General features: G+C 47.3%; 2 protein-coding genes and 1 long non-coding RNA gene across 3 annotated transcripts; 1 reads left to right on the forward strand and 2 right to left on the reverse strand.

Annotated features, from left to right (window-relative positions):
- The first annotated feature begins 3,477 nt into the window (after positions 1–3,477).
- Positions 3,478–15,386, forward strand: JOSD1 (Josephin domain containing 1). Its single transcript, XM_004437864.2, has 4 exons — positions 3,478–4,418; positions 11,915–12,043; positions 12,179–12,373; positions 13,272–15,386. Exons 1-4 carry the CDS (start codon positions 4,234–4,236, stop codon positions 13,369–13,371), a joined length of 609 nt encoding a protein of 202 aa, XP_004437921.1. The 5' UTR covers positions 3,478–4,233; the 3' UTR covers positions 13,372–15,386.
- On the reverse strand, positions 4,241–8,575 carry LOC147913730 (uncharacterized). Its single transcript, XR_015556356.1, has 2 exons — positions 8,124–8,575; positions 4,241–7,987 (listed from the first exon to the last, which is right to left on the reverse strand). It is a non-coding gene; the product is annotated as an uncharacterized LOC147913730 (long non-coding RNA).
- A 1,315-nt stretch (positions 15,387–16,701) lies between the features above and the next one.
- TOMM22 (translocase of outer mitochondrial membrane 22) lies at positions 16,702–18,825 on the reverse strand. Its single transcript, XM_004437863.3, has 4 exons — positions 18,666–18,825; positions 18,238–18,356; positions 17,669–17,786; positions 16,702–17,436 (listed from the first exon to the last, which is right to left on the reverse strand). Exons 1-4 carry the CDS (start codon positions 18,774–18,776, stop codon positions 17,362–17,364), a joined length of 423 nt encoding a protein of 140 aa, XP_004437920.1. The 5' UTR covers positions 18,777–18,825; the 3' UTR covers positions 16,702–17,361.
- Positions 18,826–19,153: the final 328 nt, after the last annotated feature.

Consider the following 19,153-nt stretch of genomic DNA (forward strand, 5'->3'; position numbering starts at 1 on the left):
AAAATTCATCCAAACGCGTTGGGGGTGACAAGTATCTCTAGCTAAGAAACAAACGACGGCCTCTCAGCCACCAATCGCTGCAGCCCTATCAAGCACCTAATGAATAATTAATGAGGCCCAAATCCCAACAACAACCATCTGAGACGTCACGCGCCTTGATCGCAGCTCGGGAGGGGGCACCGTGGACAGCACCGTGTCCACGCCACCTGCCTGGAGCCTTCCCGCCAATGGGAGCAGAGCAAAGTATGACTGACACAGCAGCCACCCAATGAGGAGAGAAACACACGTAACGTTTACCCTCTCCGCCCCTCACTCTCCTGCTTCCAGAGGCGGTGCTCAGCTTCCAAATCTTACCGCAAAACAGTGGGCGCCGAGAGCTTTCCGATGATGGACAGGGACAAGGCCCAATCTAGTCATCGAATAGGTCCCGCGCCTCGGGCCACCGCCCCCAGAGATAGTAAACTGCACAAGGCTCCGCCCACTCAATTCAATGACTCCAGGCAGTCACTGGAAGACCGAGGTCCGATGCGCTGGCACTCTCTAGGCAATTTTGATAGTAGGATCGATGCCTGGGATACTATAGCAGCCGGAGCGAGGCAATTAATTAAACGCTGACCTTGGGGAGAATTCTCCATTCACTGTCTCTGCGGAGAGAGCAATTACACAAACAAAAAAAGAGGCAACCTGCTAAAATAGAAGCCAAAAGCACCTCACCACATTTATAAACCCTTTAAAAAAAAACAGCAGGTCCAAAATGGAGTCACTTAGGCTAAGCCCCTTGACCAAGACTTAATACCTCACCTAATTGCAGTTTCCGCTTCTCCCAGGAGTGGAAGCAATCAGTCTGGAATTTTCTGATCAACACTAGTAGTGAGGTAATCTGCCTGATAAGTCCCCTGCCCTCCCCTACGGAAAAGCCGCTCTTTGAACTTCTTTGTCCCATCCTCTTTCCGCCTATAAAAACCTTGCATTTTGTACACCTCCTTGGAGCTCCTATCTATTTGCTGGATGGGATGCTTCGCTATTCATGAATCGCTGAATAAAGCCAATAAGATCTTTAAATTTACTGGGTTGGATTTTTGTTCTTTAACAGAATTGTGAAGCCGAGATCTAGGGTCTGATAACATAGTTTCTTATGGATGATTCTTCCAGAGTGTCACCAGTTGTGGAAAGCGCCAATGCAAAACACCATCAGCACAGTTTTTAGTGTCTTGAATTGCTGTTTCAATTCTGAAAAGTTTGATGAAATTAGGGATTAGCCAAATTCTTACAGTGCTGGTTTTGGCCACTCATCCCAGGCAGCAAGCAAGAAAGAGCAGCCATTTGAGAAGGTAATATACCCAAGATTTAGGGTTTGGAACACAGGATTTAGCGAGCAAGAGGCAGTCTTCAAAATGCCCTTCAGTTTGAGGGATCCACCTGAATGGAAAAAAAGGCAACCTCCTCTTGGCTTGTTTTCAACTACCTACAATCAAGTTTTATGTGTACAAATACAGCTGGGAATCTGGGACAAGAATCATCCAAATCCAAAGGTCTTGTTAACAGTTCTTCGAATGTGTTTCTTTTTCTCTGGCTAAATTGCTCACCACTATCCTATATATTCCTCTATGAGGTAGTTACAAATATTGAAATCTTGATTTGTCAGAAAAGCCAAATATCAAGGCATTGCAGTCTAGAACGAAAACTGCTATTTAATATCTTACCAAGTGGCTCGTCCAGAAAGAGTTCAAGTTCAGAATGTGCTGACACCTGACGGTACACTAAAAAACATGCCCTTCTCACTACAGGGTTTTGCCCAGAAAAAATATTGTTCTTGAATTGAATAGAAAAATCTAAAATCACATTTTAGAGAGGGAATTCCCTACCCATCTTTATATCCCCTTTCTGAAGATAGGTTAGAGCCTAGGTTCAAATCGTGGGTCCACTACTTGTTAGCTATGTTTACCTCGAGCAAGTTAATGAACCTCTCTGAGCTTCAGTCGTCTCCTTTAAAAAATTAAGTATCTACCTCACAAGATAGTTAGCAGTAAACGAGTTAATATATACAAAGCACTTAGCGCGTGCAAGCCTCCATTAAATAATCTTGTGCAAATACAACTGTAACCATTAAGTGGCTTAAAAATTACACATATTTAAGATAATTCAAAAGTTGCCTGGATCAGGGCACAGAACTCCCGACCACATGGTAGTCACTCAAACGTGTGTTAAGTGATAACTGTGTGTCGAGTGTAATGGTGTTAAAAGAGCCGTGTTGAAGCAGGGTTAAAGAAATAACTGAATTCCAAGGGTTATCTCTTTTATTGTTTTTCCAACTATCTGAAGAATAACCCAAAAGGAGGACAGCTAAGGTGGATAATATTTGCTGATGCCTTCCACATGCCCTAGGGGTAGATAAAGGGGGTAAGAATCCACGCGGGACTGAGAGTTTACCTTCCTGACACGCACACTGCGCGGTTTGCTGAGAAAACCCAGAAATCTCCGTGGCAGCCACCGTGAGACCAGGGGCGAGGCGGAGTGCGAGAGAACAGTGGTCTGTGTGTAGTGAACCGAAATTCGACACCAGGGAACTGAAATACGACTCTCCATTCCACTTGAAATGCCACTCCAGGAGAGGCACTTACCCTCAGAGCTCCAGGAAAGTGCGGAGCGCGCGGGCCCACTAACCCAGAAAATTTGCGCGCGACAGCGTCAGTAAGGTGCTTTGAAATCACCTGGTGAACGGCGCGCTAGGACAACATAAAACGGTCACCGCAGGAGTAGCTAGCCCAGGTTCTAGAAAGCACTGCGCTCGCGAGGCCCAGCTCAGAGACACGGGTGGGGTAGGCAGAGTGGCAAAGTGCAGCCGCAGGCTGGGTCGCCGCCCCAGAACGGCGCCGACGCCCGGGGAAGGGGAGGGGCGGGCGTCGAGGCGGGACTCTTCGCAGCCGCCCCGCCCAGCCTAGCCCCGCCCGGGAAGGAACAGAGCCTGGGAGCTGAGCTCCACCGGCCGCCGCCGCCGCCTCCGCCGGGCTCTGCAGCCCCACACGGGGCGCCCCGCTGGCCGGTGCACCCGCCGGAACCCCCGACGCTGCCCGCACCTGCCCAAAAGCCGCGCAGCAGCCGCGGCCCCAAGGCCGGCGCCGCTGACGTCAGGCTGACGTCAGACGTGACGCGGCGGCGGGGCGGGAGCGGGGAGTGCGCAGGAGGGCGTTTCCGGAGCACGCGCTGGGCGAGGGCCGCTGACGTCGGGCTCAGGTGCGCGCGGTCGCCCGCCCGCCCGAGCGCGGCCCGCAGCTCCAGGTGGCGGCCCGAGGCGGCGAGGGGCGGCCGGCGGCGCGTCCGCGAGCAGTCCGGGCGGCGTGGGCGGCCGAGTGGGGACTGGGGTTGGGGGAGCGACGGGAGGGCGCCTCGGCTTGCACTCACGTGACGGGCGGGGAGGTTGGGGTGGGGGCGACGAGCCGGGTGGGCCCGGGCCGCCGAGGGCGAGGCGAGTTGTCCCGCCACCTCTCGAGGGCCTGCCGCTCCCTGCCCAGGACCCTCTGTCTGGGGAGCGGGACCCGCCGCGCTACTTCCCGGCCAGCCTGCTCCTTCGCGCGGCCCGCCGGGCCGCTGGGGCTGACCGCAGTTGTCTCCTCCGCAGGGCCGGGGCAAGAGGGCGAGAGTCCGCGCCTGCCGAGGGAGCCGCGCCCTGCGGGGCCCCGCCGCGCCCAGAGGATGGAGAGCTGCCCCCGAGGCTCCCGCACAGCCCGCCGTCTCCCGCTGGCCGGCCTTCTCTAGCTGCTCGAATTCTGCGTTTTATCCACCACCTAGGCCCTGTCTCCTGAGTAAGTGGCGTTGTAGTTCGAAAGAAATGGAAGAAAAGGAGCGATGTGACCGATTCCGTTAAGTCGTCCTGCATTGAGGCCTGGTTGGCATTTGCAGAGAGAAAAATACAGCAAAGAAAACCGCGTTTTGGGGGAGGAGAGAAGGTAAACAAGGTCTTAGGTTTTATATGATTTTTAAAAATTCTGCACTTTGACAGCGGTGGCGAAATACACTAATCCAAAAGTTATTTTTCTATTGAGAAGAGAGAAGAGGTGGATTTCTTTTTGTCCTTTTGGTTTCAACCTTTTCTCCCGTGACAAAGCATAAATCATGGACACTAGAAAATAAGGTGGACCTCAGGAATCCTGAAAAGACTGGGAAGCTTACATTCTTTCTCAGGAGAGGAGGGCGGGGTGTTTTTAGGCCTCTCTGGAACCTAAAACGAAAAACATGAGTTGCGTGCCATGGAAAGGAGACAAGGCCAAATCTGAATCATTGGAGCTGCCCCAGGCAGCACCCCCACAAATCTACCATGAGAAACAGCGCAGGGAGCTTTGTGCCCTGCATGCCCTCAATAACGTCTTCCAGGACAGCAACGCCTTCACCCGGGAGACGCTGCAAGAGATTTTCCAGAGGTAGGCATCTTGATACTTTGCTCTTTCTGAATTTCTGTGGGTGGGGCAATGTGTCAGCTACAAAAACCTTCAAACCAACGGTGTTATTGCTAGATGCCGTTAGCAGGTATAAGGGACGCGGGAATGGGAAAAATTAAATAATCACTATCCTTTATTGAGCACTTACTGTGGACCAGGCACAGACAGTGTTAAGAGCCTCAGTTGTGTCATCTCAAGTGATCCCCTCAACAGTCCCATGGAATACGTGTTGCTGTTTCCATTTTATGGATAAAGACAGGGCTCAGAGAAGTTCAGTCATTTGCCCAAGCTTGAATTCAGGTTTGTATCTGTGCTGTTGACCACTATGCTATAATGCCTCTCAAGTCCTGCTGCCAAAGAGTTTACAGTCTAGAAGGGGGACAAGATGTGTACACACTCAGTCACCTGTCATCAGAGGTGGAATATCGTGGGTTCCGTAAGAAAGGTATCCACAGTGCTCAGCTTTTCTGTGAGACCACGTGCTTTTTATACATTGTGTAGCCCTCCCAACAGTCCTTGTACTGTCTCTATTTTACTGATAGAGAAACAGGCCGAAAGATCAGGTGATTTGTCCAAATAGCTTCTAAGTAGCAAAACTATGATTTAAAGCTGACTCTAGATCTCCTCCCGGTTCTACTTCATTTCAGATGGATTTTCTTAATGATTTTGCCCAATGCTACTGGACAGGTTGACAGAAGTTCAGCTTTTTTTCTCTGCTTTGATGTTCTAAAACTCTTTTATCAAGGGGTTTGAGAATTAGTTCTGCGGTGTCTGGATGGACACGGCAGGACGTCTGCAATCCATAGCAACTTTGGCAGTGAGCCTATTTCATTACTCCAGCTAGACAGGTGGAGGCCTGCTCCGTTCTTAGTGCAGAAAAAGCTCAAGAATTCTTCAAGCAGTGCATATTGGCCGTTTCAGGAGACCCTTTTCTGACTCCCTTCACTTGGAGATGAAATTATTGCCCCAGAAGGACCTGAATTACAGCTGGAAACAACCTGTTTGGGGTGATTTGTGAAGCATAGGTGTGGATCATTTACCTTGAAAAAACCATAGATCGTCTCTTAAAAGAATGTTAATCCCAGTGTGCTGACAAAATTAGAATGACGGCAATTATTTTCCAATGCCGATAATAACCATAGTAATGCCTTAGCAGGGCAAATGTGTCCTTTCCATCATGGCCATTATCTGGCAAGCAGAATTAAGGCTTCAGGAAATGGGGCCCTGGGAGGTGAGATAGTTTGTCTCAGATCACCAAGTCATGGAACTGAAAGGAGTAGAAAGGAGGCTAGTCCCTTAGACTGCCTCCTTTTGTCTAGCCGTTAATATTTCTTTTACTCCTAATTGGGTATTTGCAAATTATACTAGGGAGAAGGAAAGGACTCACAGCGAGTACTTGAATTTGCTTGTACTTGTGATACGTGACGATCTTGCAACAACCTTATCAATAGTGATCCTAGGAAACTAGGGTTCAGTTTAAGTAGTTTGCCCGGTTTCACTCAAAGGGAGATGTCAAGAGTCAAGATCCTGTGTGTTCTTTCAGAAGTTTTTCACTTCTGTAGGTTTGGCCCCTGGTCTGACATGAGGGTGATCACTAACAGAGGTGAACGCTCACTCTGGGCAAAGCACTGTTCTGAGCACCTTCCTTGTGTTAGCTCACTCCTCACGCCAATCTTACAAAGTAGATTGTTATTTCCCATTTTTCCAGATGAGGAAAATCATGGCACAGAGAGTTCCCAGAGCTGTTAATGGCAGGATTTAGACCTGAGCTTTGGGCTTCCAGGGTCTGGCCCCTAACTGCTCTGCTGCTTCCTGAGTATTGGAAGGGCATGTCAGAGCAATTGTAGCATCAGGAGCCATTCACCCTGCTCGGAACTTGGGCCTGGGTCTGAAGAGGTGCACTATGATTATAAGCTATTTGTGGATGGTAGAGGTACTCTTTCAGCTGTGTATTCCCTCAATGAAAGAATGCTAAATATTTGCTAAACACTCACTTGGAACCAGAGTTCCTATTCCTGGCTTGTAAGGCTTTAGCAGGTTGTACTATACTCCTCAATTCCCTATCAGCACAATGTAAAGATCCATCTCAAAGTTATAGCAAACCAATACGTAAGAGAATATAGTCTGTCCCCACTCCAGAAGTGGAATTCTGTATAAAGTATTGTGTATGGAAAGATTCTGTGTGGATAAATAGAAGCAAAAGAAGAAGTGTGAAAGGGATCAGAGGAAAAAGTAAAGGGAGAAGAGGTGAGGGAGAGAAGATGGAATTTTTTAAACAAACATTTACTAGCTGCCTGCAGTGTGCCAGGCACTGCTAGGCACTGTAGAGAAAACAAGCTGAACAGGACTCAGCTCCTGAGAAGTACGTTTCAGAGCTATACATTGACCAGGCCTTGAGAAAACATTTAAGTGAAGTTAGAACCATGGAATTTAGAGCAATTTACAAGGGAAAAGATGATCTGTTTGGATCTTAACAGAAAGAACAGTAATGTTGGCAGCTTTACCTAGATAATTTTAAACTCCCAGATGCAAAGTTCTGTGCTTTTTTGAAGATATGGCTAATGAATGGGAGAAATGGGAGAAAAATTTTGATTAATGCCATTTGTTGAAAGGAAGTTCATCCTAGCAGTTGAATTTTAGCCAGATAAAAGAGGAGAAATACAAAAGCGGGTGGAGTTTCAATTCAGTTGTGGGTATGAGATGACTCATGTTTGGAAGAGAAATGAGTAGGAACTTAGAAAGAACTAAGCTAATGACTTGGCAGCAACCCTGGGACGGGGAAGAGAGGAGTCAGGTGTGACAGGCTCGGTCCAGGATTTAAAGATAGTGGTAACAGCCACAGTGATAGCAAAAAGAGGTCATTGGTTTGAAAAGGATCAGTTTTCAACATGTGCAGTTGGAGAAAAGATCAGAAACTGGGCAAGTGTCATCAATGTGCATGTATATAGACATGAGTATTTCATCTCATACATTTTGTCATATATGTGTCTGTCCTTTGAGAGAGGACTTAGAAGTCAAATGATACAGCAGCAGCTTTGCTGGGTTGTTTTTACAAATCCTCAGGCCTCAAACATTTTCACTAGACTCATCTCAATTTCTGAGTGATCAAATGTTCTTGCAGCTAGGTATACGTTCGTCTCCCAAATAAAATAGCTGTTAAAATCCAAATAGACAATAACTTGGTACCTAGGACAAAATCTAATGCAAGCTGGAAGGGACAAAGAGATTATAGATATTGGTAAACAACCAGCATGCTCTACCACAGAGGGGGAGTCCTCCTGCCTCTCTATTAAAAGGTGCCTGAGCAAGTGGAAGGAGCCACATTTAAAGGTATTGTGGTTGTAAGTTGAGAAAAAGTGTTGCCAAGTGTTGACCTCTAGAGATTTAAATTATTGCGTCCAAGGGCCATGCGAACACATCATCATCATAGCCAACACCTACAGAGCACTTCTGTATGCCTGGCCCTATGTTCTGGGCTTTACGTATTTAATAATTTCAGGATACATCAGGAAGTTCTGAGTCATATTTTCTAATGTCACATCTCTTCAGACCTGATAAAAAGGAAAATAATAATTAGGGAAGAAAAGGAACCTTGATGAATATCACCACATCTTCTCTTCATTAAAATTTGAAATCATCACCATAGTCAGACATACTGGTAACCACAAGAGAGGAGCAGGAACTTACCTGAGGGCATAGACATTAGTGAGACCTGGACTAGACCCCATCTTCTCACTTGTAGATCACTTCTGATCTCATGGCTCTAACCTCTGGCTGTGATGACAAAAGTGAGAGGCTTGCTTTATAGTCTAGAATTTCTATCAAAATCATTAAGACAGTCCTGAACAGGAGTTTGCCAAGGAGTGTCAAGAAAACAATCCACTGGAATAGAACAGGATCCGATGGAATTCAGTAGGATCAGTGTGTTGGAGTATCCAGGAGACTGTTCATGTGGCCTTAGATGTAGAGGCTGAATCCTTGCTCTGCTGCTCACTAGCTGCATTTGACTCTGCAAGTCCCTGTGGCCTCTTTGCACCTCAGCTTCCGTATTTACACGATGGGGTTAATCTCTATCTTCAAGATTGTTGAAAGGATTAAGTGACAAAGCTCATGATAGCTAACACAGTGGGCACTTGATATTGTTAAAGTAAAAACAAGTACTGGTATAGTGGGCACACTGGATGGACCCCACTTATAACCACTCCTTTAGGAATGAAATGGAAGCCATTCTTAGCATTTCCTGTATTGACTGGTTTGGCCAACACACGTTTATTTAGTTGCCAGTGCCTAGCTGTGAGGGATACAACGTAGAAGAGCGATCCTCTTTGCTTCAGGAATTTGCTATTTGGTTGGACATGTATAAAATAACTGAATTCTTCAATGGTCCTGTAAGATAGGAATCATTCCCATTTTTACAGATAAGCTAACAGGCACCGAGATTAAATCTCACAATTAGTATTGATGCTGCTTGGATATGAACTCAGATATGTGTGATCCTCCCCATTTCTCTCCTTTTTCTACTACACAGGAGCCAGGGAAGATTCCATGGAAGAGGTAGGATGTGAGACTGAGCTTGAAGAAGCTTTAGGCTTTGGCTTGGAATAAGAAATAGGATAAAGAAGAGAGGCCACATGGTCATGGTGCCTGAAGTACACTGAGCCCAAAGAGAGGGAAACAGCAGGCCAAGTAGGGCTGGGAGGGTTGCAGTTGTCCAACCAGGCAGTTAGCTCCATTGGCAGTTCTTATAAAAGAGAGTAAAATGACATCTTGATGAATGTGGCAGGAACATAGAGGCTGAATTGGTGGAAGGAGCGTTTGGAAGCAAGGTGAATTTAGGAACTTGTTTCAAAAATCCAAATGTGAGGTGAGGGGCCTCCAGATAGGGGAGGGATAGTGGGAATAGGAAAGGATTTGAATCTGAGATAAAAGATGTAGGACAGGGAGAAGAGACCCTTGTAACACTAGTCCTGTAAGGTGCACCTCAAAAACATGTGTGGTCAAACATGTTTGGGAACTAAAACATATTATATACCTCATCTCCTCAAGACTCAAGGTGGATATGTATTAGCAGACTAGGGACTCCAAGAATTCCTGCAGGAAACCATTTAGGCATTATGTATTGAATGCCTTCTGTGATCCTCTGGGAACACACTCAGGAAAGCGCAGCACTAAGGTTTGAGCTTGGTATAGGGAGTTAGATGGTAAAAGAGGTGGACGACTCAGCAGTTTCTTTGTTGGAGGCTTCATGCATCTACTGGCTAGAGACTTCACTGAAAGTAATGAGAACCTATTGAAAAACTGGTACAAGGAAAGGAACTTGATACATCTTGAGCTAGGCTTTCTTTCATATGCTTTCTCATTTAATTCAAGTGCCCAAGAACCCCCCGAGAGCCTTTGTTCTATTAAGCTACATTTTAGGCCCAGGCCAAGGGACTCACCTGACCTTTCCTCTAATCAACCTGCCACCACCACCCACTCTGATTCTTGGGACCTTGCCGTAAGATAGCAAGCACAACTTCGGATTCAAACAACCCGAGTTTGAATCTTAGTTCTGTCACTTGTAAGGTAAGTGATCATGGGCAAGTCATTTTAAATCACCAAACTTCAGTTTTTTAAACTTATAAAATAGAAATAATTCATAGGCTCTCATAGGTTTATTGTGAGGATTAAATGAGATACATATGACAGCATCTATCATTGGTCGTGGCACAGAAGTTTTCACTAAATGGTAGTTATTGTTACAGGTAAAACCAAGTTTGGTTGCAGAGTGGAGTTTAGTGTCCTCAGATCCCCTTCTTTGCTAGCTCTGGAGACAGGCACATAAGCCCTTCTCATTTTAAGGGTCCACTACTAATATTTTCAGGGAAAGAGACAGGATAACAAAATAAACCTGGAGAACATTTCAACAAATGTTCCTTGAGCACCTGTAATGTGGCAGCCACTCTTAGGGCCCTGGCAATGGAGTGTTAGCAGGATAGGGAAGGCCCTGCTGTCATTCTAGTGTGGAAAAACAGATTACTGAGAACACATGTCTGGTAGTGACGAGAGCTATAATTAAACTAAAGCAGGTGATGTAAGAGGAAGTGACTGGGAGAAAGTTAAGGTTGGGTGGTCAGAAAAGGTCTCTAAGGCAATAACACTTGAGACCCAAATTATAAGGAGCAAACTAATTGAACATCTAGGGCAAGAGCGTTCCAGACAGCGGAAACAGGGAGTGAGTGCAGAGGCCCTCATGTGAGAAAGAACTTTGTTCAGGTAGCAGAGAAGGTCTGTGTGGTAAGAGGTAGGGATGACGACAGCAGAATCCCAAGGGCCTTGCAGGCCAGCAGAAGTAGTTTAGATCGTTTTTAAGTGCTTTGAGAGCCATTGCAGGGTTAAAGCAGTGGCAGGAGTATGTTTTATGTTGGAAAAATGTTGGTATGGTTGCTGTGTATAGAGCAATTTAAAAAAACGTTTTATAAGATTTCTTAAGTTTTTAGAGTTGATGTAAAGTCTTGACCCTCTTCTAGAGGTGGCATTTAGCAACCTCCTGGACATTGCTCTCCACTTTTATTCCTGAGGAACTCACCACATTTCCCTTCCTCCCCTTCACACGAAGGTGAATGCTGCCCCTTCCTTCAAGATGGCCTTTCCTCAGGTCCTGGCCTGACAAGCCTATGAGAGCAAAATAATAGGATTAGAAATGCCTTCAGAGGTGAAGGAATGGCTAAAGAGGCCAAAAATGGCTGAAAGCTGGGTGGGCACACCGGACTGCAGTTCAGTTTTGTTTGGCTCAAAAATCTTTTTCAATTATTCTATGTGTTTTAATTTTTTTTTTCTTAATTCAAGTATTTTACACACATAAATATTTGGAATGCCTTTAGGTGGGTCCTGCATTCCAGTTTAATGTAGGCCTTACTATTTTTATGGCTTTAGATTTGACCCCAGTTCATACATTTATGTTTCCTGCCTGGGCCCCTGTAGGCCTTTGAGTATTCGGTGATTAATGATTACCAAGTACACAAGCTTTAAATAGAAAGCATTTAAACTGTAAAAAACAAGAGTGACAACAAATACTACCCATGCAAATGAAAATATCAAATACTGTTTTCCAATGTTAAAAGGCTTCTAGCAAGGCAGGAAGTTCATCAAGGAAAAAGACTGCAGAAATAGGTAGGCTGGGGATTTCATAAATGAGACTCCTTCATGGAACATTCTTTGTGTCCATTGACTTCACTGTAGAAACACTTTCTAAATGGCAGGCAGATAGGTCCCACCACTACTGAATTATTGTTTTGCATAAAAAGAGGTAATTCCTAGGGCAGCAGGAGCCCAAACTACAAAATACTTGGGTAAAAATTGGTTACATTTTACTTGACTGGGGGGACACAAGCTTCCAGGGGTGGTGGTGTAAAGAGCTCTTCTGTCTCTGGTGGTGCAGGGCCAGGAGGGGTTAGGCAGACCAGCAGCTCTCAGCTTTCCTCCTTTCACATTGGTAGGTTGTCTCCAAACACCATGGTGACCCCCCACAAGAAGAGCATGCTGGGAAATGGGAACTACGATGTGAACGTCATTATGGCAGCACTTCAAACCAAAGGCTATGAAGCTGTTTGGTGGGACAAACGCAGGTAATCTGAACTAGGCTTGACTTGATGAGAAGTGGCACTCAGAGCGTGAGTACGGAGTGGCCAGTTGTGGGGTTACAGCCAGAGAACCTTGGGGAGTTGGCTGCCTCGGCGCCTGACACTGTTTCTCTTCTGCAGGGATGTCAGTGCCATTGCTCTCACTAACGTCATGGGCTTCATCATGAATCTGCCCTCCAGCCTGTGCTGGGGTCCACTGAAGTTGCCTCTCAAAAGGCAGCACTGGATCTGTGTTCGAGAGGTGGGAGGTGCCTACTACAACCTCGACTCCAAACTGAAGATGCCCGAGTGGATTGGAGGCGAGAGTGAGCTCAGGTACCTGTGTGGCTGACGTGTTGCACTCCATGTGTGGTGGCGGGGGTGGGACAACACGGGACAATTGTGTGTTGGGGAAGTTGAGCTCATCTTTGGGTATTTGACAGAGGAAATGAAATTTCTAGGTCCTTGGATTGTCTCCCTGCCTTATTTAAAATCATAGGGTCTCAGATTTGAAATACCTGAATCTTTGATGGCCCATGAGGACTTTAAGTCCACCTGGTAGAGAAGTTCTAGCATGTGGGATCCTGGCCTTCTGCTCTGCTGGGACTGGCATTGTAACATTCTCTACACTTAAACAACTGCCACAGTATAGTTTCTAGTTCAGAGAAAGGAAGATAAACATTCAGGCCAGAGAGGGCTAAATTTCCCTGGGACTCAAGAATTTTTTTTTTTCCTACAATTAGAAGTCCTTTGGGCCGGCCCCGTGGCTTAGTGGTTAAGTGCGTGCGCTCCGATGCAGGCGGCCCAGGTTCGGATCCCGGGCGCGCACAGACGCACTGCTTCTCCGGCCATGCTGAGGCCGCGTCCCACATACAGCAACTAGAAGAATGTGCAACTATGACATACAACTATCTACTGGGGCTTTGGGGGAAAAATAAATTAATTAATTAAATTAAAAAAAAAAAAAAAAGTCCTTTACTTGAGAGAACTTTGGGCTCTGTTCCTCACAGAAGAGCTACTGTTGGCAGTAGTAATGAGGATGGGCAAAAATCTAACTGGACAGATTGAAGGGTAACCAATGTGTAACCCATCAAAAACAGATCACTAGTAGAGTGTTTTTAGGACTGCCAAGGTATAAATAATAAAATTACTGGTGAACATGTGGCCCCAAGACTGGAATTTGCAATTGCACCAGCATTTTGTTTTCTCTTTCATCGACCCTTTTTTCCCATAGGAAATTTCTAAAACATCATTTGCGTGGAAAGAACTGTGAACTCCTGCTGGTGGTAACAGAAGAGGTGGAGGCCCATCAGAGTTGGAGGACTGATGTGTAACGCAGTTCTACCCAACCTTCCCTCATTCAGCCCCCTACGTCCCCCGTGATGTGCTGTGGCCTATACAGTGGGTCTGTCCTTGCCACTTCCCTAAACATCTCATCGGGTTTTTCCCCTCAGATTTGACAGTGCAATAGGACAGATGTGCGGACTGTTAGAAGAACCAACCAGCATTACTCATTCCTGGGAAAGGAAGGTAGGCGCTCCATGCACTTAGGGCAAGCGACGGAAGATCCTTGTTTTATTTAAGAGGGGAAAAAGAAAGGTGGGTCCTAGCATATTTTCCCCTTTCCTGTGAGGACTTGACAGAGGCTCTGCTGGAGTTCACTGCTGCTCTGACTCACCTGGAGATGCTGCCTCCATTTCCCCTTTCTGGCAACCAGTGGGTCGGAAGACACAGTACATGCAAAGCCCACGTGACTGGCTTGAAGGACCCAGAGCAAAAGGGCCTCTCAGGAAACCATCTCTAGAACCCCAGCAGCGGTACAGCATGCCGTCTCCAATCCTTAATGCCACCCCTTACCCTGTTTTTAAGGGTGGTTTATGGCCATCCTTGGAGTTTTATAATGAAAAGTTCTCTAATATTCCATGCCAGGTGGTTGAATCCTGCAATATTCTAGCGTGACAGGGTGAGCTAGATACCTAAGAGGACTTGGCCAAAGCCGGGACTGGGGCAGGCCTGGGCGGCCTGTCTGCCTCGCTCCAGCGTTGTCCCTGCCACTTCACTACATTGATTTAGTAGGCTCTGGGGCATAAGACAGGCAAAAGGGCAGTTTTCCCACTTGACCCTCTGGCAAAATCAGGAAAAAATAAGTCTGCCTTCAACACCAAATTCTACTAGTTTGAGTCAGAGTTGGGTGAGGAAAGTATTGTGAAGATAAGCTTCTCAGAGATTAAGAACAGCTCGAATTGGTAGAAGTCCTAGGCTAAGAGTCACTGTAGTGACAAGAAGAGCCCTCAAGTTGGGTGGTTATGTGCATTGTTATAGGACCTGGGTTTGTCATCCTTCTGTAGATTCCTTTACAAATTGACTGAGAATTGACCCGCCCCTACCTCTTTAAATAGTTGTAGGCCACTTTTCTCCCGTAACTTTGGAAAGCAAAAGAGAAGGAGGGGGAGTAAGTATCATACCACACTGTGTGTCACCAGAGTGGTTGTGGTTGCCTCAAGGCAGGTGGGCAGGCAGGGATGGCCTGTCTAGCCCTTACACATCAATGGTCTTGGCAGGTCTGAGAGCTGCCCCACTGGCCAGACTTCTCTCCAGCAGCAAAGCCAGCTGGGGCTTGCATGTCAAACCTGAGCAAGCTTAAAGGGATGAAGCTGAGGCTTCGTCCCCACTGTGACTGGAGTGCATGTTTACACCAGCACTTTTTCTGCACATGTATCTTCAATCCAACAAGGCCGTTTTTTGTGCTGAGTAACAGGCCACCAAGCGGCTACTGCATTACACCCTCTCAGCAACTGGCCGCAGTCTCTTCTGCACCATTTTCTATACCAGACCTGCTTGGCACCACAGGGGGCTCTTTACCCCTGCACAATGACATTCCAACCACCACCAGCCAGAAGTTACAGCCAACCTTGCTGACTGTCACAAGCAGGACCTTGGGTCCATTGGCACTGTCAGTGATAGTAAGCCATTTCCTGGGAAGAGGAGGAAACTCCTTGCCACCAATCTGCTTGGGCCTGTGCAAATGGCACTTCAAAGGAGTCCCCATGCACTTGGAGTCCATGAGCCAATGGGATATGCAAAGACGCTTAAACATTTCAGGGCTGGCTTCTCTGTTCATATCCAATTCTGGTGCTTAGGAACAGGGACCCATGCTGATGCCCAAGGGCACAAAGCCCCGCTTCCTTGAAGGGAGGAGGCAGGCCTGACCCTGATGCCCAGTAAAGGGCAACCCTAGGCTTTTGTTTTTCTTGCTTATATTCCCTTTTTTGTTGGCCTTGTGCTGGGTTTGTTTACAAAAGATGTATTTTGTTTAACCAAATATTAAAAATGGAAAACTGTACATAAATCTCTTCTGCCTGCCTGAATTCTGTAATTATGTACATAAAGGGAAAAAAAGGAAACTTTAGTATGATACTGCTTTAGAAGGAATTCACTACCATCATAAGCCATCTTTTGGAAATATGTTCTGCTTTGGTCAAACCTCTCACCTCAAAAACCAGACAAAATGTTCACCAAGTAGGATTTGGTTCAAAAGCCCAAGATATTTACTGGACTCAACAATTTGAAGAACCTTAACCCTAATCTAAGTTTTTTTTTTTTTTTTTTTTTTTACCAGTACTGACAGGTGAGTAGTATTTTTCCCTGGTTAAAAAGTTGAAGATCATGTATCTCAATAGAGGGCCTGGGTGGCCCCAGCACCAAGTACATAGCAGGATTGAGTCCAACTGCTGGATTTGACTTCAGATGTGACATTTCCTCTGCGGCCTAGTATAGTATACTTAATCTTTTCTGTGACTATTTCCTTGTCTGTAAAATGGGACTGCTACTACCTCCTAAATTGTATAGTATGGTTCTGGTAAATAATCCACATAAAAGGCCTAGTACTGTTACTAGTACAATGCTAATAAAAATTTATGTTAAATGGGGGTGGGGGGGGCAGCCCGGTGGTGTGGCAGTTGGGTTTGTGTGCTCCGCGTCAGCGGCCCAGAGTTCACGGGTTCAGATCCTGGGTGCAGACCTACACACTGCTTATCAAAGCCATGCTGTGGTGACGTCCCATGTAAAGTAGAGGAAGATGGGCATGGATGTTAGCCCAGGGCCAATCTTCCTCAGCAAAGAGGAGGATTGGCAACAGCTGTTAGCTCAGGCCTACTCTTCCTCGAAAAAAATAACGTTAAAAAAAATTATGTTAAATGGAAAAACCTCAAAGTTCAAAGACAGGTCTACAGCTGGATTCACCATTAGTAGCTCATCTCAGCAATTATTTTTAAAAGAACAAAACAAAAAAGTTCTGTTTGCAAGAACTTCCCCTCCCCACACTAGAAATCAGTACTACGTCATTCCCTACAAATCCTTTATAACTGTAATGTCCTTGTAGACTGTACAAATACACAGACCCGATCTTTTGTTAGTGGATCTAAAACTGATTGCCTGAATTCAGGGCAATCAGAAGGGCAAAGAGTACTATTATGAGGTTCTTTGCCAAAAATGAACTTTTTTTCACTTTTGGAAATTTAACTAACTTGGGCCTAACAAGTCAGTCAGTGTTAAATGGTGGTGCTGGCTTAGGTGAGAGGAAGTGTGAGGGCAAGGATGTGTCTTTGCCCTTCTAAAATGGTTAAGTAATTTCGAGGAGCGTATCACAAGCACATGGATGACACTTTCGGGTGGAATCATTTTTAATATTTAAATACAAAAAGTGAGCACTTTTTCTTTCTCTTTTAGACACACACACACACAGGTCTAATAGCCAAAATGTGCAGAGAACATCCTGCTCTGTCCTCCACAGGCCCGGCCCTATGGTCAACGCTGCTGTCAGCTCCCCTCCCCCCTTTCCAACATACAGAGATTCATAGAGGCTGCTTTTACACTACAGCTGTAACGCATTTTGTATCTCGTATTGTGTACATGGCCCTCCTCGACATCTCCATTCTTAAAGACAAAACAAAACAGTCATTAATGGTCAGGGGTACGTCCTTCCCAATAGCATCAGTTCCTCCCCACAATGGGATAGTGAGGAGATCTTGCTGTCAGGAGTATTTTAGTGAAAGGGGTGGGATGCCCAGAGCTGGAGTAACCCTCCGCATTGCTGCACTCTGGTGTCAGAGTGAGGACAGAAGTAGTAAGTCAGGAGAGCAGGGAGGGCACAGTTACAAGTTGGGAGTCTCTCCGTGAGACAATGTGGAAAGAATTCTCCCCACCCAGTTTAGATAGATCAATGTGCCAAAGTTTAAAAAAAAATTCCAAATAATCAGCAGTTCAAACACTATTGAATTTTCAAACTTCTCCCACCAAGACGGGTCAAATATAGCAGTAACAATCTAGAGCTTTCCAGGAAGTGAAGGTAGAGCCCCTGGGATTCCTCCTGACAGCCCCGTGTTAGGCCCTAGAAGTATCTGGAAAAGAAGAGGAGTGTAAGGCATTGTACGGGCCTAGGGCTCTCATTTTCATCATACCTAACAAGCAGACCAGGCCTACAAAAACAATGCTGAGAGCACAGGCAGGCACCTAAAAGAGCATAGGCCGGATCCCAGTTCCTACCCACACAGTAACTGCTGGTCTACCCAGGTGCTGGAGAAGCAAACAACTTGCGTTTCCACTGGCAAAAGGCCCAGGGTCTGGGCTCACCTGCCGTTGCTGCAGTTGCTGCTGTTGCTCCATTTGCAACTTCTCAGTCTCAAAGACAACAGGAAGAACCAGGATCATGAAGGAGGTGGTCCCAATCCACAAGGCTGCCCTGGAAAACCTGCAGAGGGAGTGCGCCCATGATGGCGAGACACAAAGACAGCTTCACCAAGAACAACCAGGAACCAAACCTCTCAGCTACTCCAAGGTTTTTGATAGGTGTATTCTACCTAACCCTTGCGCTAACTCCTCCCCGAAACAAGAGGAGCAGTTCTGGTGGCTGTATATCTAGTGGTAGCAGTTTCAACGTGCTCCTGAGTTCTTACAAAGCTACTTACACGTTAATTATCTCACATAGTGGGAAACGATCCTCACAACGACCCTGCCCGATAAGAATCCCCCCTTTACAGAAGAGGAAATTGAGAGCAAGAAAGGTTAAGGTACTACCAGTCCAAGGTCACTCAATGATCCAGGTGGCAGGCTGGCCTCCAACCCAGGTCTGCTGCCTCCAAAGCCCGTGTTCATTCACGACACCTCAGTCACACCCCAATATCTTTGCCCTCGTCCCTTACCTGTACATTTTTTGAGCCACAAAGAGGGAGAGATCAAAAGTGGCTCCAGCCGCGGACCGAACCCTCTCCGGGAACATCTCCGTCAGACCCCACAGTCTCTCCGACAGAGTCTCATCTAGCTGTGGTGGAGGAGGCGCGGACCTTCGCTGAAGCAGCAGGAACCCGCCCCCTTCGACGCCGGGGCACGCAGACCCCCCGGAACGGGGGCACCCCGGGCCCAGCGGGGCCCCCAACCCCGCCTCCCGGGTAAGACGACTCGGCTCCGACCTCTCCAACCCCGCCTCCCGGAAAAGATGCCTCGGCTCCGACCTCTCAGGGCTCCGCGACGCGCCCTCGCCCGATCCCCCAGCACGCGGAGCCCACGCCCCCGGGCGGGCCGCTCCCCGCCATAGCCTCGCTCCCCGCCCCGCCCCGCGGGGCCCTAGCACCTCCTCGTCGTCGTCCTCTTCCAGCTCCTCCTCAGTCTTCTCGGCATCGCCTTTCGGAAGCAATTCGTCCGGGGACAGGGGCGCCCCAGGGCCGGCGACGGCGGCAGCCATGACGGTAAGGGGACACCGGAAGCGGAAGAGAGGAGGCGAGTGCAGCGCCGACGACGGGCAGAGCCGCCCTTCCGGGAGCCGGAGGCTGGAGGGCTGGGGGAGGGCGACGCCTGCTGGCCGGTGGTCTTCACTGCCTTCAGCCCTCCGGCGGCGACCGAAACTTCGGCGGACAGAAGAAACACTTGGGAAACTTGTTCAAGTACCCAGTCGAGGTGCGTCCGCGGTAATTCTGTTCAGTGGGCTTAAGGTGGGCCCCACACCTGCATTTTAACAAGTCTGCCACGGATCACACTTAGACAAACACTCATCCAGTTTCATTTCCCTGACAGTTATGTTATTTGGTAGGAGTAAATTAGCGATTTGGAGGTTTGCTGGTC

Source organism: Ceratotherium simum, chromosome 25 (genome assembly GCF_057802395.1).
Source record: "Ceratotherium simum simum isolate JZ-2026a chromosome 25, ASM5780239v1, whole genome shotgun sequence".
NCBI lineage: Eukaryota > Metazoa > Chordata > Mammalia > Perissodactyla > Rhinocerotidae > Ceratotherium > Ceratotherium simum.

What these genes read in the sequence shown, in the direction of transcription:
- JOSD1 (XM_004437864.2), top strand. Translation starts at nt 4,234, where the DNA reads ATGAGTTGCGTGCCATGGAAAGGAGACAAGGCCAAATCTGAATCATTG. An exon ending in CTGCAAGAGATTTTCCAGAG is followed by an intron (nt 4,419 to 11,914) that starts GTAGGCATCTTG and finishes TCACATTGGTAG; the next exon opens with GTTGTCTCCAAACACCATGG. An exon ending in GGAGGCGAGAGTGAGCTCAG is followed by an intron (nt 12,374 to 13,271) that starts GTACCTGTGTGG and finishes TTTTTCCCATAG; the next exon opens with GAAATTTCTAAAACATCATT.
- TOMM22 (XM_004437863.3), bottom strand. Translation starts at nt 18,776, where the DNA reads ATGGCTGCCGCCGTCGCCGGCCCTGGGGCGCCCCTGTCCCCGGACGAA. An exon ending in GTGGCTCAAAAAATGTACAG is followed by an intron (nt 17,787 to 18,237) that starts GTAAGGGACGAG and finishes CTCCCTCTGCAG; the next exon opens with GTTTTCCAGGGCAGCCTTGT. An exon ending in AGCAACTGCAGCAACGGCAG is followed by an intron (nt 17,437 to 17,668) that starts GTGAGCCCAGAC and finishes CTTCTTTTCCAG; the next exon opens with ATACTTCTAGGGCCTAACAC.